Raw genomic sequence first — 24,319 nt, forward strand, 5'->3', positions numbered from 1 at the left:
AAAAATAGAAAAGTCAAAAGAAAGGCTAAGGTTTCAATTTAAATTAAGAATTACCTTTGATTTTTTCACCGTAAAGTAAGAATTTATTAGCTCTAAACTAACGTAGGTTAAAATTCATAGCAGCTTAGACCTTGGACTCGTTAAAGTAAGACTTATTCTGATATAATTTATTATATTTTCAGCATTTTAATGCATTTTTGGTTATACATAAAATGCTCATATTTCCATTTGGTTTTCCTATATTTATTTATTTTGTATATACATTTCAGTTTATTTATGAAGCTGAGCGGTAATTAAATTTTTCCCACATTGTATTCCTTGTATTGTTTTCACAAAAACTTTTTATTGAATTATTATTTTTCTCTTATTTCATTCATGGTTCTCATTTTGTTTTGCATATGAGTTTTGCTTTGTTTTTCAACGAGCTCATAAAGTTTGGCTTAAATCAATTTGAAGCATATTGTTTTCAGAAAGTTTTACCACAGTTTTTATTTGTTTCTTAAATTGTTGAGGTTGGTATAAAGTGAAACATAAAACATATCGCATTAATTTTGTGACCAAGTTTTCATTAAACTTTCTATCAGTAGGATTTACTGACTAGTTTTTAAATGATATAAAAAAATAGTGCGTATTTTTGGGAGTTGGCACCACAGTGCCCCGGGCTTAAAGTAATGAACAAACTCTCGACTGCGGCTAAGCCAAACCCAAAAAAAAAAGGGGAAAGTCCAGGAGGAGGGCCGGAGAATGGGAGTGAACACGTCGACTGCCAACAGCACGTGTCATTCTGGGTCCTGCGGGCAACAGGGGGTTAAGAGCAGAGGCGAGGGCGGGTATAGGGGGGCGGAAGTCCGCCAACGTCAGCCAAAATGTCACTCGGCGACAAGCAAATAGAACTACCGAAAAATGAACATGAAACAAGGAGAGAGAGAGAGAGTTGGGGCAAAAAACTGGCAACTGAATGAAAACCTGACAACCCTGCCAAGTGGGCCATGTTTAGCAGACTGTTGCATGCTTTTTCTCCATGTGTCTCTCCTTCTATCTCAACATCTGAATCTTCCCCCGTTTTTCTTGTACCTATAGCCAGGGGAATTGTTCCAAAAAACACAAGGATACAAGCCATAAAACATTAAGACAGAAAAGATATATAAAGCTGTAATGGCCTGTGAGACACTGTAATACCCTTTATTTTTAAGCAGATAATCTATATGAAATTCTATAAAAAATAATCTTCAAGGAAAAAAGAACATGTACACTTTCTTGAAGGTTTAAAGTCTTCAAAGATAGTTTTAGAGTTTAGATAAATATATCTCAGAACTTTTCCTAGTATCTAGATACAAAATGTTTGTATTTCCCCCTTCACAACACACCTCTATTGCTTTACTGTTGCTCAATTTAGTCTTCATTGGCTTCAGTTTTCTTTGCCCTTGTTGCCCGACAATCACTCATGGGTTCCTTTTGCAAGGATGCCCGGGGTTGAAAGTGCATGACACACAATACATGTACCACCTGACCAACTCCTGCCACCACCATACACCACCCACCGGTGGCATTAACATGCACATGTATAGAGGTGAACCAAAATCGTTTTTGTGGTTAACTGGGTGGTTTATGGTTACACATTCGCCACCGCTGCTCGTGCCTTTTCGCTTTTGTGGCTCTACTTCTTTGGTTCGCAGGCCATCTAATAAATGAGGGCGACCGGTGGGCGTGGCCGGCCATTTGCTGACCGCATTCAAAAAGAGCTGGCCTGGCCTCCATTTGGCCTCTTTTGTCTCCAATTAAAGGCTGGCAGAGCTCAAAGAAACTGAAGCAAAGCTAATTTCACTGGAAGAAATTTAAAGATAATTCTTCAAGGAAGTTAATAAGTAAAATGTTTTTTTCTTAAAAGACTGATGTTTATCTGATTACTAGATTTTAATTTATTAAAGTAAATTACAACTCACCTAAAAAAGTCTGAAAGAAATTCCCAAGCTTTAATTCTGGATCAGTGGCTTAGTTTTTCCACAAGTTTTTGTTAAGAAAAACCTAAAACAAACCAACTACTCTACTTGTCTTCTAAAAAGAACAAAATCTGTTTGTATTCTGGCATAAAATCAATTCTAAACACCTTAATTTAAGTTAGTTAAACATATGATATATTTCCAGTGCAGCCTAAATCTCTGAGACTGTCTTTATTGCCAACAACATCCGCGTTTGCTGTCATGGGGGTTATGACAATTTCCCCACAGATGTCATCGCGATGGTATTTTAATTCATTTAATTAAAAGTTTAATTACATTTTTGTTTTGGCAGCCATGAACTCCGTGACATCTGCCAGGCCCATTAGGGCTGTACGGATTTCATAATGCCAGCAGCAAGTGACTAGCGCAACAATTTTCTGGCCACTAATTTCGTTTTGATTTTGGATTTCAGATTTTGATTTCGATTCGGATTTGGCTTTAGTTGGGGGCTGTGGATGTGGTCATTGCTGAAACGGTGACGGTTTAATTAATTCCAGATTCAAGTCCATCAAACAAAAGCTGGCAATAATAGAAAGGGAAGCCAGCGGAGCGCGAGTACAATGAAAATTTATTTGATTCGCCTGCTCACCACCCACTGGCCACTTGTGGGTTGAATCCACCCCCTCTCCACACACGTATGTCTGCTGCTGAGCCCGGGTTTATCATTCCGATCACGTAACTTGTGTGTGCCACCAGCACTTTTTCATTTTCATTCACTTAGGCCGCGCAGGCAGAGACGAAGATGGAGACGGAGGCGGTGCACGCTCTAGAAACTTATAGAGTCTCTGGCCCTATAATGAAATGATTTCTCTTGACGCTTCGTCGATTTGCGTGGGTTGTGATTTCTTGCTCTGGTTGCTCTTGCTCGCCTCCAGCTTGAACCTGAAGCTTGGAGCCCTCGGAGCTTCTTGGCTTTTGCTTTCGTTTCCTCAGTCGTTGCGCATCATTAACCCACTGGCGACCAGCAACCGACAGCTGACATTGAACTCACACTCACGCTGCTGCTGACGTCGCTGGGTGAGTGCCAAGGAATTCGAAAAGTTGTAATTCAATTAAAGTTTAATTGGTCAGCGGGCAAGTGGCGTAACTTGGGCACTGAATATTTTATTGCAATTTAAAAATCAAATTCCTCGCACATTTCCAAAAAAGGAAACTCAGCGGAAGTTGGAATAAGAAACATCAATCTTTGGGGTTTTAATTAAATGTTATAAACATGAATAAAATTTATTCAGGTTGATGTAGTACCTAAAATATTTAATATATTGAAATTAGAGATGTTTGTTGAATAGAAAATTTCGAAATTTCGACCTGAAACATCACTTAATATCTGACATATTTATTTATTATTATTTATCAGTTTAATCGATTAAATTGAATTGATAATAAATCGAATTAATTGTTGATATATCGACAAGAAAATAGATTTATCATAAGATATCGAAACAGCATGGATATATATACATGTTTTATCTTCTCTAGTTATTTTTAAACAAACTGGGAAATATCACAGATTTAAAAATAAACTTTGAACAAATCAAAAACTTTAAAAATACATTTTGTAAAAATTTAAAATTATAAATATTATAAAATTTTTAAGATCCTTAAACTTCAACATTTCCCAGAGCGATTTTTGCATTTAAACATTAACTCCCTATTCAAAATAGTTACAAGTTCATCTTAAGCAGCTTATTATTTTTCACCTTGCCTCTTGTTAAATTAATAACTTATTGAGTTTACTTTTTAGCAGTTTATAGCCAACCTTTTATCGAAATTAAGCTTGTTCGTTATAAAGTTTTATGTTTGGCATTTCTCTTGATTAAGTTGGCAGAACATTATTAATTTGCAGCCAGGAGATTAGCAATCCGAGCATAAGTTTTTCGCAGGAGAGGCGAGACCTGCAGTCAGTTTTTTTGAGGGAAACACGCAACGCGGAAAATGGGTATAAATGTGGCAGTGGCAGAAGAGGTTTGGCTCAAAGAGAGAGAGAGAGAGCTGGCTGTCGACAGCACAGTTTGCACCTGCCGCTGCTTCGACCTCAGCCGCCGCCTTTGTTACCTGTGCCACATGCCACACGCAATCTAATTTAGCTGGCAAAATACGTGCTAAGCGTGGAAATAGTAAAATGCTAAAATGGAAACACGGCAGAAGCGCCAAATGGGGCCAGGTCAGGCCACGCCCCGAGCGCGAGTTGTTTTCGCCTTCGACTAGCCATGGCCCAAAGGGGTTATTATACGCAGCGCACTTATAATTCCGCCTAATGTCCCAAAGCTTAAGCTGTCCTCTAATCGGATAAGGGAGGGAGGACTTTAATGATTCCCCTATTTGATGGAAAAACCCGTGTCATCGTCACAATTTCCATGCCACGAAGGGGGTGCAGCAACGGGGAAAAGCAAGCTCAAAGCAATTATTTCGAGGGCCGTGGCTCCCATAGCCGGGATTTATGCTCGTTATTCCGTCAGCCCGGTGTGTGTATGGCCGAGCATTCTTTGACTATGCGGCGTTCCTTGCATCTTCGAGCTGAATTCTCCATCTGAATTATTCATGCCTTTTGTCGCTTGTTGTTGCCCGTGCATTGCGAGACGCCGGAGCCCGGGCTCAAGGGTTGCAGCGCAACGCAACGCAGCATCCTTGAGGGTTGGCCGGGCAACAGGCGCCCGCCCGCTTGCAACCCCCTTTGGCCGGGAGCGCTTTCCCCTCTATGGCTTTGTGCATTTGCCAGTTTCACATGCACTGGGGGAAAATACCTAGGTTAAAGACTAACTAAAGTTGTTTTTAAATATTTAATTAATTAATTATGGAGAGAGTAGAGCTGTAGATTCTAAATATTCGTGTTATTTCTGTCCTAGAGACTGATCATACTATCAAAAGAAAAGTTTGTCTAGTTCTTAAACATTATTTAGGCTTGTAAAACTGTAGTTTCTTTACAATTTAATCCTAGTTCAAGGTCTTTATTTTTCCCTGTGTGACATCTCTGGAATCCGTCTGACATTCAAGGCTTCCCCTATCCCCTTGTAGCTGTTGCTCGCTGGCAAAACCGAAAGCAATTTCTGCAGCATTAATCATGCCCCCAGCCGCCGCCCCTTGGAGCGACTGACTGACTCGCTTATCTGCCCGCCTGGCTCGTCCGGCCATTTCGGGTTAATGTTGACAAAACGCATTTTAAGCACTTCAGCATTCAGCCAGCTTTTATTTTCTTTTGTTTAGAGCCAACAGCCGACCACACACTACACACACACAGGCCACATGTGCGTCTGTTTGATTCTGATTTGAAATTTGCATTGGAAATGTGTGCGCAGACTATATCCTATCGCATCCTGGCCAACAGGCTGGAAACCTTTTCCCAGCCGGAGTGCAAGTGGCCAGCACTAGCTTTTGTATACTGGTCACTTCACAGTCATTGTGTTTGTTTGCTCCTCCCGTCTCCCGCCTCCCTGAATCCATCCTGGTATCCTGGCATCGCAGCCCCCACAGGCAAATAGCTTCTGTTTTGCCTGCGTGTGTGCCTAACCTTTTGAAAAGGTTCTAGTTTATGGCCCAGAACGAGGGCATATAATCGAAATCCGGGGGGAATTGGGTGAGGAAGGGATGTGGCTCTGACTAGATTTCGAAAATTAAAGGTCTCGAAGGGTGCCGAGAGAAATCTATTGTTTACAGGCCTTTCCAATTAAAATTGATCTAATTTGTTGAGACAACAGCCCGGCAGATAAAATAATGGTTAAGAAAAGGTAGCTTTATTGCTTTCTGCAGGGATTAATTCAAATGAAATCAAATCCTGTAGGTATCTTTTTAATTATACAACTTTTAACTATAGACCGAAAACTAGTTCTAAAATTTGAAAGTGCTGCCGAAATTGAAATTCCCAAACTTCCCAATCGAATTACGCGGCCAAAATCAGCCACTAATTGCACAAATTATTTCGAGTAATTTACTAATTTGTACTCTCCGCCGACGGAGAGATAGTTCTCGTTGGCAGCCATTCATTTTCGGCCAGGCCAATTAATATTCATTTGAGCCAAACTCACCCGCTCTACACTTTCCAGCTGGATAGAGGAAATCCTTTATTTAGCGAGCAACTTTCCGCGCTTGTTTTTCCTCTTTCGTTTCGTGCTTTTTTCCAACTTTAGTTTTTGGTTTTTCGGGGGGGGGTTTTATTATTCCCCAGTTTGTCGCTGTTGACGTTGTTTCTCCAGCTGCAAATGCACGACAAATTAACACAGAAAGAGACTGGGGCGGGGCGGGGACCACCGAAAAGAGAGGGTTTTGGAACAAAGGAGCCAACGAAAACTGAAATGCTGTTTTGCCGTGTCCTTCCATAAAAAAAAAAAAAAAGAAAACATAAAATAAAATGGGGAAAAGCCACGCCCGCGGCTTGGCCGCAAAAAAATATTGAAAAGTGTGGAAAGGCGGAAAACTAAAACTCTGTCACTTGGCTGCTGTGTGAGATTTGTTTTAAAACAGAGAGAAAAAACAACTGTGGTCGCCAGAGTTTATTTAAGCTATATAGCGCTTAAACCACACTGGAAAAAATAAACTAATCTAATGCCAATATTAATATATTCAAGGGAGAATTAATACTAAGTTATTTTTAATAATAATAATTTCAAAGACCGCATATATTGAGTATGTATTGGAGCAAGGAAACCATATTTTAAAGAAAAAGCTTCCAAGTCTAAATTTATTTTTTAATAATTTAATTTATTTTATAGCTGTAAAAACTTTTTAAAATTAAATTTGTATGTTTATTTATGTTATTTAGTTGTTTTTAAACTTTTCAATTAAATTTTTAAATATTTGTATACTTATTTTAAAAGAAGTTTTCATCTTATTTTCCTTATAAGGTTCAATACTCTTTTAATTCAATTACTTTTTTAGTGAAAAGTATACAAAATTGTCTTAAAACATATCGTAAAATAACAATTTTCTGCTTTTATTTTTAATTTAATAATTGTCTTCTATAAAATCCACTTCTATTATGGTATTGTTGATTTTTCCAAAACTCTTTTTTAATTCAAAAGTATTTAAATAATGCAAACAGACATTTTCCATTATTATTTTTAAAATATTTTTATAACGCATTCTTTTTTAATTATTCATTTCATTTTATTAATTTATTTGTACAAATATTATTTTTTTTTTTTTTTGTGCACCCCCTTACCTTTTCTATTATGTGAGGCTGAACGCACAGCGGGCCATGTTTTTATTGGATTTTCCTCTTATTTTCCTTTTGCTATTGTCGTGGGATTTTCGCACCGCACAAAAACACTGAACTAACACTTGTGTTAAATATGTATTTTATCGCTTTTTTGCCAGCTTTCTTTGCGTTTTCTCACTGAGCAGCCAAACTTTTGTTTTTTATTTCGTATTTTATGGGCCTATGGTTTTCAACCCCCGACTTCACTTCACTTCGGAGCACTGGACTACGCCGCACTGCACTGCACTATGCTACACTACCACACTACACTGTGCTACAAGCCTGCGTCGCTGGGCCGTTATTCGAGCTGCCGTTTACCGTTAGTCGCTACCGCACTCGCGCGAGTCTTTCGTCAAACTGGCGAAAAAAAAAACATACACACCACGCACACACGCAGAAAATTTACAAACGCGCAATTGAACTTTGCTAGTTTTTACAGCAAGGTGAGCCGAGCTTTTCAGCCCACTCTCTCTCTCTTGGTTGGCTCTCTCTCAAGAGATTCCCCCCTCCCTGCCTCCCCGGGTGGCAACCACTCTCTTACCACTTTTGGCAAAACAGCCGGCGCAACGCAACGCCAACGCAACAGCGCCGCCGGCCGAGAGCTTCCAACCCAAAAATGGCAAAAAACAATGAGTCGGCGGCCATGGCCAACCCCCTTGGGCGTTCGTCTCTCGAGCTCTCTCGCGGCGCCCCTGCGCATGCCCGTAAGCTGAGCTTCAAAGCTCTGACTGTTATGGGGGTGGATCGACGGGGGTTGGGTGGTGGTTAATGGTGAACTCAAGTACAGTGGGCACTCGTTAAAATGAAGCAATTGTAGATCAATAAAACCTTTTTAAAAGCAAAGGTTTTGAAACCTCAGTTAAACTGAACTATCTTTTTTTATTATTTATTTATTTATTAGTAAAAAACATGTCCAAATACCTCTTAGTCGTGGAAATATGTTTATAAAATTATTTGTTTCGGTTATGATTCTCAATATCTTAAACTTGTGGTTTTAGTTTAAAATAAGTCAAAAATTTTGCTTAGTTTTTAAATAGATTAGAATTCACTGTAGATTTTACGGTTTGTTCTAAAAAATGTCCTATAACTTAGGTGACTCTTTTCGTTGGGGATCTTACTTTAGTGATCCAATTCCTAAATATACTATATAAGGTAATATAATAGAAAACTATTTATTAATATTAATGCTTTAAATATTTTAAACATTTCTTTAACAATTTATTTATATCAAAATATAAAGTCAATACAACAACAAATCAAAAGACCTTCCACAAACTTTCCTCATTTAATAATTTATAGATTAATCTAATGAATCTTTATGAAATAATAATTTGTAAATAACTTTTTTACTAAATTAAAAATTATCTAAAAAAGCTTTTTAATTTAAAATATCCTCTCATTTGAGCCTCCACTGTCGAGTAATATGGTTTTTTAAGAGCAGGGTGGGCCTCGCCTGTCTGCTGACTGCTGGCATCGAGTGGGTTGTTTCCATGCGATGTCGCATTGCTTCTGTTCTGGCGCTGTTGTTTTTGTTGCTCTAGTTGTTGTTGCTGTTGAATGTGCACTTTGTTGAATGTGCAATGTGCGCTTCCTCTAGCCGCTGTTATTGTTGCCACGACTGCCACTGCAAATTGCCTTGCAGCATTTAAGTCGAATTATGAAAGTCTGTGTATGTGGCGGGGGGAGTGCAGCATTTTACCCTCGCCCCAAAAATATATAAAAATCCCACAATTTACCCTCGATTCGCCAGAAACTTGGGGAAAAGGTGCTCGAGGGACCAGGAATACGGCTGCATTTTAATTAATATTGATTGTGAGTTATTTCCAGTGGGGGGGCACTGCGGCAGCAACAGCAGCAGCAGCAGGTGTGGTTTTAATTTAGTTTTCAAAATGTGTTTGCGAGGGAGAGAGCAAACAAACACATTTGCGGGGAAGCCCCATAACCCACTTACACTGGCCTGTGTGTGCGGATAAATGTTTGCCTATTACAGGGTACACAAAGTCAGCATCCTTGCGACGAGACGAGACTCGGCGCGATGCGATGCGATGCAATGCGATGCGATATCATGCAAATTGAAGGGGGTTTGCCAAATTTGCATTTCAATTCAACAGTCGCCGGCGCACTCATCCCTTTTACACGCCGCCCCCGCCTTGTCCGCCCCCTTGCTTTCTGTTTACCTTGCTCGAACAGCTACGCTTTATTTTTTCAGCTCTGCTTTAAGTGTGATTCAGTGTTGCGCTCGACAGCGCGGCAAAATGTGCACGTGCTGCAACGGCCGCAAGGCATATTCTCCCTTTTCTCCCGCGGCGAAAGCGGCTGTCCAGGTGGTGGAAGGTCCTGCGCCCCCAACTGGGTTGTGTCCAAAAGGAATTGGTCTCGGGGCTTCAGCTAAAGTGTAATATTATTAAGGCCCCTTTTTCAGACATTCATTGTCATATGGCTACAATGACACAAAGCCAGGATTACACTGCTTAAGCTTAAACCCTTTTTTACGCAATAAAGAAAATAAAAACATTTTACATAAAGGTATGTTTTTGAATCCATTCGAAGGTTTAATGAAAACATAAGTTAAAAGGACATTTTCATGCATATCAAATACATATTAAAATTTGTGTAATTTTCCCTCTACTTCTAGCTGATAATTTTATAAATCATCTATATCCTGATAGACCTTTTAGAAAACTGCACCTAGTCCTCGCATAATTTACGCTGAATGCGAGGATGCTCAGCCCCGTCAGAATACTTTTCATAGCTTGGATTCTCCTCCTGGCTCTGCACATTCTGCTTTACACAAGCCAGTCCCTTTACATATGGGTTGATATTTGTCACTTGCATATTTTGTTGGTCCTCGAACTCGGCAAACATATCGTGATTGGGCTTCATGAATGGGTAGGCGCTAAAGTGCAGCGGATCGACGGCAGTCATTGCCTTTTGGACACTAATGTAAACGGTGCGGCCACGCATGCGGTGGCTTAGGGAAATGTATGGAAAGCTCAGGGTCAGGACGAATTGATGCTTGAGTTCTGAGGACTGGCAAGTGGCCCAGAAGAAGATTTGTCCTTTCTCCATCAAGGCTGCATACTCGTGGACCTCTTCGGGCAGTAGAACTTCCAGCTGCAAGGAAGTTTGGGTCTGATAGTAACCGGTCGTCAGTCGGATCACGTTTGGAGGAAGTTGAACCTGCATCTGCTGGCAAAGATTCTTACAAGCTGGTGCTGGTGCATCCTTCATTGCCTTTGGCTTTTTCTGCTTCTTTGGTTTGTCAGGAGTTTTTACTGCCCCACCAATCATCACATTATTTAGAAATGTGGCGGTAGAGGATGAAACTGGGACTGGATTCTGCTCAGACTCCTGCTGTTGCTGCACAGAACATCTTATAAAGCATTCGTACAGTTGGGCTATGATGTCTGTTTCGGAGGGTAGCTCAGGAGGATCTTGGGACATGGGGGATGCTATATGCTGCTCCTGTTTCTTCTCCAGCTGGTTCTCCTTGGTCTGGATTAAAGCTGCTGTAGAAGCCTTATTGGGCGACACATTCTCCTTTCGGTCCTCCTCCTGTTCCATCTGCAGTTCGTCTTCAAGCTGCAATTCTTTCTGAAATTCTTCCTCCCTAATTTCCCGCTTGCCATGTTCTACTCCTGCCATGAAGAAGGCCAGTATCTTGTTCTCCGCCTCATCACATCTCTTGATCAATTTGTCAGCCATTAGTGTATGGGTAAGGCTTAGGTTGCGCACGTGCATCTTCAGGCTGGAGGCATATGTCATGGCCACCAGATTCCGAACGAACAAGGTGTTTGCGGTGGCGAACTGAATGTGGGCCTGCAGGAAGTTATTCTTGGGCAAGTGCTTCAACCTAGTCTCGAAGTCGCGGCGATCTTTCTCCGACCAGTCGCCTTCCTCGGAGTAGGGCACGAAACCCAGCAGACGCATGTCTATTGCCATGGGCGGCAACTCCTGAAGGTCCGCCGGGCACTTGTACAGTTTGCCGCTCTTGGTGGTAAAGATGCGAGTGTCCGTGTCGATGGCTTGCACCAGCACTAGCAGATCTTTCTTCACCAGATTCGCGTTCTTAATGGGGGGCACCTGGAGCACCCGGATTCGTTCGTTGATGACACTGTGGTGCATGCAGATGACCCCGGGAACTGGAGGCCAAAAACGGAGCGGCTTGGTGCTCTGGAGCGACTGGATGCGCATCTGCTGAACCGCCAGGTTGGGCAACGGTTGCCAGGAGCCCTGTGGCGGTAGGTGCTCCTCTAGATAAACACAAAAATGCGTCGGCGAATAGACCCTCACCAACTTCACCTTCACGTCTCCTGATACGGGAACAGATGCATGACATTGGTCCAAATCTGTCACCTGGTGACGTTCGTCGCATGCAGGATCGATGCAGCTGCCCTTCACCATGATCTGGCGGCACAAAGCGTTCTGATTGCCTTTCTCCTTCTGCATCTCCTGCCGTATCTTCGCAACCAGCTCCACCAGGCCGGCATCCACTTTCTGGTGCTGCCGCAGGAAATCCACGAGACGCGGCAGTTGCCTTTGATTTTCGTGGTCCAGCAGCACCAGAGAATGCAGTGGCACATCCTCCGATTCGGGCTGTGCCGGAGCCAGTCTGTTTTTTAGATTCCCGGATATGACGAGGTGTCGCATCTTGAACTTGCCCCAGGTGCTGCTCATGCCGTAGTGGATCAGCGTGTGCGCATGCCGGATGATCAGCTCCGGGCAGTCGTCCGTGCACAACAGGATGACGTCCCGACTCTCACCCATCCAGCGATGCACCTGCTCGCGCACCTCCAGGTCTGCGTTCTGGTAGTAGGGCAGACAGGCGTGACTGCGTTTCTCCAGAGCCACCACCAGGCGACGCATGTCTAGGTCGTCGGTGCAGTAAACCACCGTGCGGTATTTCTTGGGCGGACGCTGCTGCAGTGCCTGGAACACCTCGTTAACCTTGCTCTCCGAATTACAGAAGGCGATTCTGATGCGCGTTCCGCCGTACACAGCTGCCTCCAGAATGTCGCCGAATATGAGCGCCGGGTGGCTGTTCGCCGCCGTCAGCTTGGCCATTATCCGGTGATTGTACGACCGCGAGACCATCACCAGCTGCGGATAGTGCCCCCGGGGAATTATCTCTTGTAAAACCTGTTCCGCCTTCTGCACCTGGTCGGGCGGCATCAGGTCTACATCGTCGAAAGCCACGATTTGGAGCCGAGGAAAGCGGAGCAGACCCGGCGCCTCCTCCTGTATCCCCACTAACTGGGCGGGCGTGACCACCAGGCATCCAACGCCGTTTAGCAGGCGATGGATAAGCTCCACCTTCTTTAAAGCGTCTACGGTCAGGGTGAGGGTGAACAACTCCTCGTTAGCCGCCTTCCGTAGGAGGGCGTGGCAGAGAGCGCTCACTTGGCGCACACGCTCCACATTCGGCACCAAGATCACGGCCAGCGCACCCTCCCGGTCCGGATACCAATTTGCACAGCCGCGCAGGCGCGTGCCTTCCGTTAGGGCGCGACACACTAGGTCGCAGAGCGGCGGAATGTAGCCGAAAGTGCGACCGCTACGCGGAGCACTAACAATCAGAACTCCGTGTCCATTCCCGGCGAGCAAGTGGGGCCACGAGTAGCTTTGGAGGCGCAGCAGGCGCGACAAGCCCAGTTTCTGCATCGTTTCCAGGATGTGCGGCAGCAGGGACACCTCGGAGAAATATCGAACTTGACGCAGGGCAATCTTTGCATGCGCCACCACTAATTCCGAGCAGTTGGGGGCCACTAGGGGGCGAATGGGGTCTGCGCGGATAATGCCGCCCACTTCGTAGTCTTCTTCCATGATTATCTTATCAATCTTCTCTGCAATACAAGCCCAATCATATGTATTTCCCATTTTACGGCAGAAAAGCTGCAGTTCGCTTAAATTTGAATCGAAAAAGGGCCCTAGCACACGACGATTACCGAAAAGCTTCCGTTTTGAAAAGTTTATCGATTTTCGATGTGTTTGCGCAGCGACCAGCGTTGCCAGATCGCCACAAAAAAGATTAACTCGATACTATCAAAGTTCTTGAACAATCGTTGTCGCCAATCGATAGCCAACTATCGCACTCGTCTGCCATCCCTAACGGCACGCACTACAATTTTTTCGTACTTGTTTGGTTAATTTTTTTAAGGCAGGTAAATTAATTAGGATCAAATCAGGATGGGCAAACGGCGGACACAATCCCTGCTTGACTCGAACTCCAGCGACAGCGACTCGGAGTCGGACACCAATCTGGAATCGGTAAGTGGCTTGAAAACCTGGCCCGCGCCCCCTTTGTCATAGCAGCAGCCATTTGCGATGTAACGAAAATCAATGGCCCAGCTGTATGTTTGCTTCTTTTCGACTTATTCTTCTTTCTAATCCCCAGGACCTCATGTCGCTGGCCAAGAAGCGGAAGAAGCCACAGGCCACGGCCAAGGCGAGCTCGCGCTCCGACTCAGACTCCGACTGGGCCAACAACAAGGCTGGCGCTCCGTCATCCAAGAAGAAGAAGCGCCAGAAGAAGGCTAGTCGAGACTCTAGCTCTTCGGAGTCCAACTGGGACGATGACAGCCAGGATGAGGAAGAGCAGCGGCCGCAGCCGCAACAGCAACAGCAGAATCCACCTGCTCAGGCCGAGGTGAAGGCGCCCGTGGAGCAACCGCAGGCGGCACAGCTTAGCGAACAGGAGGAGGGCGAGGTGTCCGACAGCGATTCCGACAAGTCTAAATCCAATTCCTCCTCCTCCGGCTCCGACTCGTCCAGCTCCTCGTCCTCCAGCTCAGATTCCGAGTTCGACGATGGCTTCGATGACGACCTCATGGGCGACGAGGAGGACCGGAAGCGACTCAACGGCCTGTCAGAAAAGGAGCGCGAAACAGAGATCTACAAGCGCATTGAGCAGCGCGAGATCATGCGCACTCGGTGGGAAATCGAACGCAAGCTAAAGCTAGCCAGGCGGGGCGAGAAAAACCAGGAGAAGTCCAAGACAAAGGGCGAGCGGGCCAAGAAGAAGAAGGAGAAGCGCGAGAAAAAGGCGAAGAAGGCCAGAGAAGCGCAGCCTCCCTCACAGCCTCAGGCCTCCACATCTGCGCTGTCAGAGGCAGAACCCAAGACTAGCGTCGAGGTGAGGTCCGCGAGTCCGCTATCCTCGCCAACCCACAACCGAGAGATGGCATCCACCTCGGCGGCAGTGGCTAGCATTCTGCAAGAGGATCAGGGAGCTGCTGCCGGAGTGGCCGATTACTTTGATCACAAGGAGCGGTCCAAGGAGCGAAAGAAGAACGTTGAAGCCAACAAGACGGACGATAAGAGGAGCAATGCCATGGCCTTGCTGAAGGCCAAGCGTGAGGGCAAAGCCAAGAGGGGTAAGTTGTGATGTAAGGATAGAAAGAATACTTTTATTTACTTGTTCACCTCCTTACAGAGGAAGAGGAAGCCAAGCGTATGGCTGAAAGGGATCGGGATGAGGACAAGGAGGAGCTGGAAAGCGTCTCTGGCTGCAAATCAGCCGTTAAGCTGAAAGCCTCTGAGATCTACTCCGACGACTCGGGCAGCAGTGATTGGGATGAGGAGGAGAAGCCCACCGGTAAACGGTCAAGATCCAACAGTAGCAAAGCCTCGAGCGAATCTGAGGATGACGAGAAGGCCCCCAAGAGTCCCGTGTTTATAACCACCCGCGAGGATCTGAACAAGCTGCGCCTTTCGCGCTACAAAATGGAGCGTTTTGTGAACTTGCCCATCTTCGAGAGCACCGTGCTCAACTGCTTTGTGCGGATCAGCATTGGGAACAATGGCCAGAAGCCTGTGTACCGCGTGGCCGAAATTGTGGGCGTCGTGGAGACGGGTAAGATCTACAGCCTGGGGACCACACGCACCAATCGCGGACTGCGACTCAAGCATGGAACACAGGAGAGGGTGTTTCGACTGGAATTCATCTCGAACCAGGAGTTCACCGAGAACGAGTTTAACAAGTGGCACGAGGTGTGCCAGCAGTCGCATGTCCAAATGCCCACCATCGACCTCATTGCGATCAAGCAGGCGGACATCAAGAAAGCGCTGAACTACGAGTTCAAGGACGAGGACGTGGACAAGATTGTGGAGGAAAAGAATCGCTTCCGCAACCGGCCCACGAATTACGCTATGAAGAAGACGTGCCTGATGAAGGAGCGCGATGCGGCCATGCTAAGAGGTGACTACGATATTGCCCAGGATCTGGGCACGCAGATCGATGAGCTGGAGAGCCGGGCCTCCGAGTTGGACAAGCGGAGATCGCATACGCTGAACCTCATCTCCTACATCAACGATCGCAACCGAAAAAAGAACGTGCAGGATGCCGAGAAAGCGATTATGGAGGAGGCGCGGGCCAACAAGGGCCAGAAGATTTCGGACCCCTTCACGCGACGAATCACTCAGCCACGCATGGGCTTCAAGGGTACCAAGAAGGACGACGAGGACATGCTGCAGGCGCCGCTGCCACCGCCACCGCCGGGAAAAAAGCGGCCCAGCGAGGCAGGCCCGTCGAGTGCCAATGCCAGGCCGACAGACTCCAAGGACTACAGCCTTTACTCACTGCATGACTTTGACATCGACTTGGATGTGCCGCTGCCGGGTAAGTCCTTGGCTTGCCTCTATTACTTATTAACAAACTAATTTGTATTTTTTCCTCTCGCAGTAAGTACGAATGCAGTGCCAAAGCCGGCCAATAAACCAGCGGAGACCGTCTCGAAGCGGTCCCTGAACCTGGAGGACTACAAGAAGAAGCGCGGCCTTATCTAGGAACTGCACTACACATACTGACAACGCCTCACACGTTTGTGTCCTAGTTGAGTGTAGTGCCTACAATTGACCACAGCGAACATTTGTTAATGCAACGACCATTATCCCAAACCAAGCGATGGGCGGCAGATCCACTTTGCGTTTTAGTTACAGTTTAAATATGTGCGTATCCCGATCGGGGATACACTTCCTGTTTGTGTTTGTACGGTAAGAATCACTTAACTTAGCGAAAATTCACAAGGCCAGCAGCACAGCGCAATGCAGACAGACAAACGAACAGCAGTTAGAATTCCTATGCAAATAGGGAACTCATTACATAATAAAATTAGATTGATAATGTTCTATTGTAATTTTAATAGCGGTTAAGTTCAAAAGTTGTATTACAGCCCAGCCCGATTATATATATATATATTCAAGCCGATGTTTAATAAATTAAAAACTAACATAATTTATACAGGACTAGCTAACACAGCGAAAACTCAATTGTTTACTCAGGCAGGAGATTCCAAGGACAATTATACATAAAACAGGCTGATTAATCGGGATGCGAGATATGTATCCGTTGGTTGTAACCGTTCAATGCTGTATTAACTTTAGGCAAGGTTCATGTAGCAACAGCATTCACATACTTAAATATACACATATACATAAATAATTATTATTTATAATAAAGAAAGCAACCAGCCGTTGTCGGTGGAGTTAAATATAGAAATAATCAATTCAAAAACGAAAGGGTTGTATTATTTAAAGGGATGGGAGGGATAGGGGTTACTGTATGATCCAGTTCTCCTTTGAAAATATGGTATATATTTTGTTTGCCCGGTTGGCGCCTTCTCCGTCTCTACACTTAAATTGAAATGTAAACTCTTGGGTTGGTTTCGCTTGGGTTAGGTTAAGTCTGCGCCAGTTGGTCATTTTTAATTGGTTTGCTGGATGTTTGTGCAGCTGGCTGACTGACTGACTCCTTTCCTTTCATGTTCACACAAAATTAATTCAATTAATTCGACGAAATTGTCTTTTAATTGAAAACGATCGCGTTTCGTCAGAAAGCAAACCACACATTTTCGAAAGATCTGCAGATATAGGAACTTTTAACGGTCAAGACATATATCTAGAATCTCTGATGGGAAACAAGCAGGCAAGTTATTTGTTAATATTCAAGTTATGAAGCCATCTTGCTGCCCAACAATGAGAATATATAGGAGACTCATTTGAAATAAACTTGAATTGATTGTTCTATAATGCACTTCCGCTTGAATATTTTGAAAGTTTTGTTTCCTTTCCCCCGGTTCCTTCCTTATGGGAACCGAATCTCGGAGCCCCGAACCTACATATTGTTACCGAAATGGACTGATCCGATCACAATGATGATGACTACGCGGATGGGGGGCACACACACACACAGTTCCCATTGATGGCACAATGACATTTTATCTCGGAATATGCAACAGCAGCACGTTCTCTGAAGCGGAGAGTGTAATAGATCAGCGGCGGAATCTCGATTCTGAATCCGAAACCTACCGATGCGTGGCCCATGCAAATGTTCTTGCAGTCGGCATCGGTGTGGGTGCATTGCATCCGACAAATACTTATATTTCTCACTGTGCACTGAGAACTTTATTAACATTAAAAACTACAGATAATATTTTAAAATATATTTTTTAGCTCTTAATAATAATTAAGAGACCATAAAAAGGTCACAGAAGGCTTACTTTATAGAAAGGTAAAAAATCAACAACAAATAATAAATTAAAAAGTAAGTTTACAAAGTATCTAAACATTTTTGTATTGGCTTTGGCTTTTATTCTTTTAAAATACTTAAAATTATGCCTCAAAAAAACAAGTGCCATACTTTTTAAGGAATGAATATGCTTCGCTTATCCAATAATTAATTAATCAATTAATTAATAATTAAATTTATTTAATTTTCCTATTAGCTACTTAAGGAATTTTTTCCTAGTGTGGGAGAATCCCCTTGGCGGCGACTAATCAACCGGCTTGCCATATACACAAGTGCTGGCTGGGCCGCTGTCGTCCGGCGGCGGCTTCTTCATCGTCACCCCCGGACTTGGGCATCTTTCACTGGGTCTGCGACGCTGAGCTCCACTGTACGGGTGTATGGGTGAGTATTATTTTCTTTGAATGGTGCATGTGTGGCTTAGGGGACAGCAGCTCAAGCGATCAGTTCAAAGTTGACTTCGCTGCGGACCAGACCGGACCGCTCTAATTCGGACACGCGACGACCGTGAATTATAGAATTCTCACTTAAATCACAGTTTAATTTAATTTAAAAAATATATATAAATAGCCCGCTTAAATAATAATAGTATAAAATGTTAGCCAGCAAGTGCTCTGTGTTGTGGTGTTTATTTGTGGGCCTGATCCTTGGAGGCGTTCAGGCCGCCTTGGATTTTAACAATGATCTCGACAATAGCCAAAAGTTCAAGAGCATACCGACCACAGTGAAAACCTACGAAAATGACACGGTCCAGCTGCCATGCACCTTAAATAGTAAGTTGGTTTTTACAAAGTATTTTTATAGTTACAATATCAGTGCGGTGCATTTTGGTGAGGATATCTGAGGGGGCCTTGAAACGGCCACCAGCAGCAGCAATTGGCCATAACAATGGGATTTAATTCGATTGAAGAAATGAGCACACAATGGGACAAATGAAGGTATTATCCGACAATAATAGAGCAGCACTGAGGAGCGAGTCCAGAAACGGTTTCTATTAATTGAATGCTTAACACACTTGGCAGCACATTGAAGTCATCTTGGAAGAACCCTCCCCCAAAAACGTATTGTTAAGTGGTCATTAAAGGATTATTGACAGTAGCAATGAAGTTTTGAAGGAGGTAAATAAGATTACAGAACCGGTTACAAGCACAACTCATAAGGGCAATTTATAGTGAGAATTGTAAATAATAAATGTCACCCTAATTTTATTTGATTTTCGGATTTAAACACCAAAAATAATACACAATATGAGATCATACATCTTTATTGTAATGACACATTCCAAAATTAGTCTGTTTTAAACAAATTATCGACCACAAATCAATTTTTCTGTTGTCTTCAATATTCTATTTGCTTTAGTAATAAAACCAAAAGCAAATTGTAGATCCTCTTTACAGTCCTTGCAAACTGGAGGCTTCTTCTTGCTGACTGTGCAGGCCTGTGAAAAAAGGTTTATTAACTATTGTATGAGAAAACAGTAGAAGTGATCTTTTGGTTTACATTTGAATATAAAACTAAAAATTATTTTGTTGCCTCAGCTTACCATGCGCCTGTACTTATCCTTCTTTATGTCAGGGAGACTTTTCCAGGTGCGGACTGCTTTTCTGATTAAGTCTGCGCACCTTAACCCACGGTGCGTTTTACAAAAGTCACGCAAAAAGTTTAGATACCCGTCATTGGTAACCGGATCCGGCCTGCTACACTTTATCGGTGTTTTGTGTCCTCTTACACTTTTCACGATCTTGGCTTGTACGGCTTATGGCCTGTTCATATATATCTTTAATATTTTAGAATGTTTTAATAAATTCTAAAAGGTCTTCCTGCAGTTTTTTTATGGTTACACTTACCATCCTAATAAATTTACACGTCTACAAATTTGTTGTAAAAGTTAAACTGTGGAAAATATAGTAAAATTTCAAGAAAATTTGGTTAGGTGAACTGTTTTTGGAGAGACACTGAAATATAATAAATGTTGGCTGTCATATAGTAGCTCCCTGAAAAACCAGAGTCCAGAGCCTACTTACAAAATAATAATGATAGATTTGCAAAATATAAAGTTGCAACTTTATTATCTAAAATCTCCCATAATTCCCATCATTTTCAGATGGAATTATATATATTTTTCCCCGATTTGTAATTTCAATTGCTTGTAGACTTTCCACCAATTTAGTAACTCTTTCTATTTCACACCCAGCACCCTTTCGATATGTCCGCTGGCATCGTGACGATGTTGCCCTGGTGGACTCCAGGCACCCGGAGATCCCTAAGCTGGATCGCATAATGCTTTGGCCCAACGGAAGCTTGCAGGTGTCGAATGTGCAATCCAGCGACACCGGCGACTATTACTGCGAAATGAACTCGGACTCCGGGCATGTGGTGCAGCAGCATGCCATCGAGGTGCAGCTGGCTCCACGGGTATTAATAGAACCCTCAGAGCTTACGGAACAGCGGATTGGAGCCACCATTGAGGTGGTGTGTGAGGCCCAAGGAGTTCCCCAGCCGGTGATTACCTGGCGGTTGAACGGCAAAGACCTGCTTCCGCAAAGCAACTCAGGCAACCGGCAGAGTCTGGTGTTGGACATCAAGTCAAGGAATCAGGCGGGACTGATCGAGTGCCTGGCCAACAATGGAGTGGGTGAGGTGGCGGTGGCCAGTGTTTATCTACATGTGTTGTGTGAGTATCCCAAAAGATTATAATTAAATTTTTAATAGGAGTTTAGATAACTTAAACTGTTCTCTCTCCAAACAGTTGCCCCCGAGGTAAGTCAGCCCCAGCCGGTGGTGTACACCAAATTGGGCGCTCGTGCCCATCTTGAGTGCATCGTAGAGGCGGCTCCGGCAGCTACAGTCAAGTGGTTCCACCATGGACTACCTGTGACCCTGGGAGCCCACTCCACCAGTCACGAGTCGGAGCTGCAGGGGAATCGCTCGCTGGATCACTATGTGAATGCGGTGAGACACCTGCTGGTGGTAAAGAGCGTTCGAAATGCGGATATGGGCCAGTACGAGTGCCGGGCCACCAATCAGATTGCGGGAAAGAGTGGCAACGTAGAGCTGACCGGCCGCCCAATGCCCTGCCTCTTCAAGATCAACCCCGGCATCCAGAGCTCCACATCCCATGTGCTCGTCTGGCAGACGGAGAGCCTGTTGCCCATCATGGAGTTTAAGCTGAAATTCCGTCAGATACCCTCCAACAATGCCACCCGGCAGATACGCACCAACTGGACGGAGCTCACGATTCCGGCTCAGGCTACCAACGGTAAGGAGCAGGTGTTATTTTACTTAGATCTTAAAATAAAAATTTACAAAGTATGCAGAGGAAGTTATGAAGTTTTAGGTAGGTAATTTTTGGTAGGAATTATTTGTTTTTATCATTATTTTTAAAGTCATTTCTAGTAAGAGTTGTTAGGTTTGTAACACTGTAAAGGGCAAACTCTACATCACACCTTTCCGATGTCCACTTTGTTATATGTATCAAGTTCTCTTATATATTATATATAAAAAAAATCCGCAATGCAATAATCACAACTTTTGTCTGAATATCACATAACAGACTTTCCCATAAATTCTTTGGTTTCATCTTTTTTTTAAGAACAAGTAAAGACACCTGGTTTACTTTATTTCCAATTCATTGTTTCCATTAAATTTCATGGAAACTAAATTGAGATTTTGGTTGTTTTGAATAATCGGCAAATTCCTTTGCTTTAAGTTTATTCAAAAACCTTGACCTTGTCTGAACCTCGAAACAAAAGGTTTAGGCAATTTTAAAGGAATTTCTCAACAGAAATGTATGCTCAATTAAATGAATTCAGAACCAAATGGGGTTAAGTTGTAGTAAACAACATATTTTTTAGATAATCTAAGTTGGTTTACTTTACACAATACAAAGAACGTACGAATTATAATTAATCTTCATATTTATAAAAATTATTCTATTTTTTAATTTCATTAATTAATTTCCCTTCTCTTACAGGCCTTATCTACATAACCACTTATACCCTACATGGCCTGCAGCCCGCCAGTCTCTACGAAGTTTCCGTGTTGGCCAGAAATAGTTTTGGTTGGAGTGACAACAGCAAGATCGTTCGATTCGCCACAGGTGGAGAGGGTTAGTTGAGTCAGCTTTCAACATTTATATTTCTATTATATTTTTAATTATCTTGGAATTGTATTCTTCAGTCGAACTACCCAATTATTCCACGGAATCGGAGCTGCAGGAAGACCTAGCCGACGAGGATTTTCACAACGAAATCACCCAGAGATCGGAGATTTTGACAGCCAGCATGATGTTCAACTCAGGTTCCATAAGTTGCAATGGAATCACTGCCTTAATTTACTTTACATGTCTTATAAAACTTGTACTACTCTTAAGTTAGGTTTAAATATTAAATTTAAATGTACTGAACTCGATTCCATGCTATACCAAATAAACAACTTTCCATATATTCGCTTGAAAAGATGCCTTAGGTCATGGGTGAATCATATCTGTTGATTCAGGCGCAAACAGATAAGATTCTTTATAAAAAAAAATAACATTTGTTTACTTTTCTTCTTATTCATTTCTTACAAATTTCCTTTTTGTGAAAAATAAATTTCCTATCAATTCATATCATATATTTTGTATCAAAATATTTTTCAAAGCTTTAAACTTGTTTACTTATCGGTTTTTTTTTTAAATAAAATATCACGCATCACTTTTAATTAATAATTTTAAAATATAACTTCAGTCATAAGTGAATCAGATCGGAACTGAAATCTTTCGATTCCGACGGAAATAGATAAGGGACTGTATCATAGGTAAACATTCTCATAAAGCTTATCTCTAGCATGAATAAGATGGAAAGATCCGGCATACCATATCTACGAGGTATTTTAATCTTATTATTACCTTTATTTTCTTTAAATAATCTACAACAATTTCTTAAACTTTGAGATTAATAAAGCTATTTTTAAAAGTATCTATGAATTTCAATATAAAAAAGGTAATAAATAATAGGATTTAAAATTCCATGCTCCCATTTATCGATTTATTGCATATAACATTCTCTTTGGGATTTAAAGAAAATTGTTAAATTTAATTATTACCTCCTTTATTTTCTTTTTAAAAAATCTACAACAATTTCAATAACTTTGAGATTAAGAAAGCAATTTTTAAATGCTTCTATGAAGTTCAAAATACATGGATAAAGATTATTGTAATAAAATAATCCAACTAAATGGGGTATAAAAATCCAAATTCCAATTTATCGATTTATTTCATATCACAATCTCTTTGGTATTTAAAGAAAATGAATCTTTTAACAACTACAATGTTTCGAAATACATTTTTGGAAATGTTAGTTAAGTCATGAAATTTGATACACCTTTTTCCTGGCTCCGCAAACCTATAGGCCTTGAAAATTTCTAGCAGGGTGTACTTTCGGTATAGGGCTTCCTCCGTGTGGACCGCCAACATCAATTGGCAGTGACATTGCGGGCAGCTAAGGCATCTTTCTGGCCCCAAGCTCCACTCTTGCTCTCAGACTCTCTTTCCCAGCGAGTTGGCTTCGCAGCAGTGCTCTCCTCTCCCGATTGGGGAAACAAATGGAATAGAAACGAAGCAGTTGGGGCTGTGTTTACCTGCGGGCTCCAAAGCACAGTGGTTGGGCTGGAATGGAGACGCGACCAAAAATACTTCTACTTGATATATCCTTACGAAATTAATACCAAAAATCAAGAAAAAACTTTTAAGAATATCCACAAAAAATTGAAAATATAGCACGTCTATATCATATAGCTGCCACAGGAACAATCTGTTAAAAATCAACATTTAGTATGAACAACTTTTTTGGTTTTTCAAAATATCTTAACCAATTTCACAGATTATTTGTTTGGTGTAGGTTTATATATTCTTACCAAATTTGGTTAAAATCGGATATCTATATCTTATAGCCCCCATTCATAACTTTAAGGTTAATTCAGTGCAAAACTGTCAAATTTTCAAACAAATGTTTTGGCGAAACGGCTAAAGTTAGGTTAATGAATTAAATGCCATATAATGACACAACATTTGAACAATTTTTTGTAAGATTTTCTATAAAAAAAAAAAAATTTACAGGTTTATGAGTCATAGCCAATCTCTTGAGTCCCCACAAAAAAAGTTGGTATTCGGTATACTTCCTAACTGTCCACAAAAACATCCGATATAAATAAAATGTATTGCATTCGTTAAAGGATAAGTGCCCCCAGGTACTCACGTGGGGTTTTTATTTTTTCAAAAATTTTCCCGATTTGTTATCAAAATTGGAAATTAAAACCACGATTTTTGACTAACAAGCTAAGTTACTTTGTTTAAAAAAATATAATAAAATGGAAAACTTAAAAAAGCTCGACGTTAGTACCTTTAAAATTAAATTAAAAAGTTATGTTCAAAGTTTCAAACCGATTGGTTAAATAGTTTTTGAGTTATCGTGTACACCGATTTTCAAAATGAAATTTTTCAGGAGAGCGCTTTAAACTTTGTTATATTCATACATCGAACACCATATGACCTCCGTTCAACTACTACAATATTTTAAAGATATTGGATCCTGTTAGATTTCCAAAAAAAAAAGTATGCCACAAAGA

General features: G+C 42.4%; 4 protein-coding genes and 1 long non-coding RNA gene across 9 annotated transcripts in view; 2 read left to right on the top strand and 3 right to left on the bottom strand.

Annotated features, from left to right (window-relative positions):
- The window catches only part of Liprin-gamma (liprin protein kazrin), a 41,089-nt gene extending 33,554 nt beyond the window's left edge, over nucleotides 1–7,535 (bottom strand). For 3 of the 5 annotated variants that reach the window (XM_017172007.3, XM_017172002.3, XM_017172008.3), the window contains exons 1-2: nucleotides 7,156–7,535; nucleotides 6,023–6,190 (exon numbers count right to left, since the gene is read on the bottom strand). The gene's annotated coding sequence lies outside the window, so the exon portion shown is untranslated. The remainder of the gene's footprint in view (nucleotides 1–6,022; nucleotides 6,191–7,155) is intronic. The other 2 variants (XM_017172005.2, XM_017172003.2) reach the window with 1 other exon arrangement.
- Nucleotides 7,536–9,731: 2,196 nt separating this feature from the next.
- BoYb (Brother of Yb) lies at nucleotides 9,732–13,141 on the bottom strand. Its single transcript, XM_017172245.2, has one exon. The coding sequence runs from the start codon at nucleotides 13,066–13,068 to the stop codon at nucleotides 9,880–9,882; it is 3,189 nt and encodes a 1,062-aa protein (XP_017027734.1). The 5' UTR covers nucleotides 13,069–13,141; the 3' UTR covers nucleotides 9,732–9,879.
- Nucleotides 13,142–13,279: 138 nt separating this feature from the next.
- Rtf1 (RNA polymerase-associated protein Rtf1) lies at nucleotides 13,280–16,423 on the top strand. The gene is made up of 4 exons (XM_017172207.3): nucleotides 13,280–13,458; nucleotides 13,586–14,564; nucleotides 14,624–15,808; nucleotides 15,872–16,423. The coding sequence occupies exons 1-4, from the start codon at nucleotides 13,378–13,380 to the stop codon at nucleotides 15,973–15,975; spliced, it is 2,349 nt and encodes a 782-aa protein (XP_017027696.1). The 5' UTR covers nucleotides 13,280–13,377; the 3' UTR covers nucleotides 15,976–16,423.
- Nucleotides 16,424–18,184: 1,761 nt separating this feature from the next.
- wrapper lies at nucleotides 18,185–22,158 on the top strand. The gene is made up of 5 exons (XM_017171497.2): nucleotides 18,185–18,486; nucleotides 19,908–20,387; nucleotides 20,463–20,972; nucleotides 21,687–21,821; nucleotides 21,893–22,158. Exons 1-5 carry the CDS (start codon nucleotides 18,309–18,311, stop codon nucleotides 22,087–22,089), a joined length of 1,500 nt encoding a protein of 499 aa, XP_017026986.1. The 5' UTR covers nucleotides 18,185–18,308; the 3' UTR covers nucleotides 22,090–22,158.
- Nucleotides 18,962–19,712, bottom strand: LOC108077958 (uncharacterized). Its single transcript, XR_001770821.3, has 3 exons — nucleotides 19,561–19,712; nucleotides 19,257–19,490; nucleotides 18,962–19,151 (listed from the first exon to the last, which is right to left on the bottom strand). It is a non-coding gene; the product is annotated as an uncharacterized lncRNA (long non-coding RNA).
- Nucleotides 22,159–24,319: the final 2,161 nt, after the last annotated feature.

This window comes from Drosophila kikkawai, chromosome 2R (genome assembly GCF_030179895.1).
Source record: "Drosophila kikkawai strain 14028-0561.14 chromosome 2R, DkikHiC1v2, whole genome shotgun sequence".
In the NCBI taxonomy this organism is placed as follows: domain Eukaryota; kingdom Metazoa; phylum Arthropoda; class Insecta; order Diptera; family Drosophilidae; genus Drosophila; species Drosophila kikkawai.

What these genes read in the sequence shown, in the direction of transcription:
- wrapper (XM_017171497.2), top strand. Translation starts at nt 18,309, where the DNA reads ATGTTAGCCAGCAAGTGCTCTGTGTTGTGGTGTTTATTTGTGGGCCTG. An exon ending in TCCGGCTCAGGCTACCAACG is followed by an intron (nt 20,973 to 21,686) that starts GTAAGGAGCAGG and finishes CTTCTCTTACAG; the next exon opens with GCCTTATCTACATAACCACT. An exon ending in ATTCGCCACAGGTGGAGAGG is followed by an intron (nt 21,822 to 21,892) that starts GTTAGTTGAGTC and finishes TGTATTCTTCAG; the next exon opens with TCGAACTACCCAATTATTCC.
- BoYb (XM_017172245.2), bottom strand. Translation starts at nt 13,068, where the DNA reads ATGGGAAATACATATGATTGGGCTTGTATTGCAGAGAAGATTGATAAG.
- Rtf1 (XM_017172207.3), top strand. Translation starts at nt 13,378, where the DNA reads ATGGGCAAACGGCGGACACAATCCCTGCTTGACTCGAACTCCAGCGAC. An exon ending in CGGACACCAATCTGGAATCG is followed by an intron (nt 13,459 to 13,585) that starts GTAAGTGGCTTG and finishes TCTAATCCCCAG; the next exon opens with GACCTCATGTCGCTGGCCAA. An exon ending in TGAGGGCAAAGCCAAGAGGG is followed by an intron (nt 14,565 to 14,623) that starts GTAAGTTGTGAT and finishes ACCTCCTTACAG; the next exon opens with AGGAAGAGGAAGCCAAGCGT.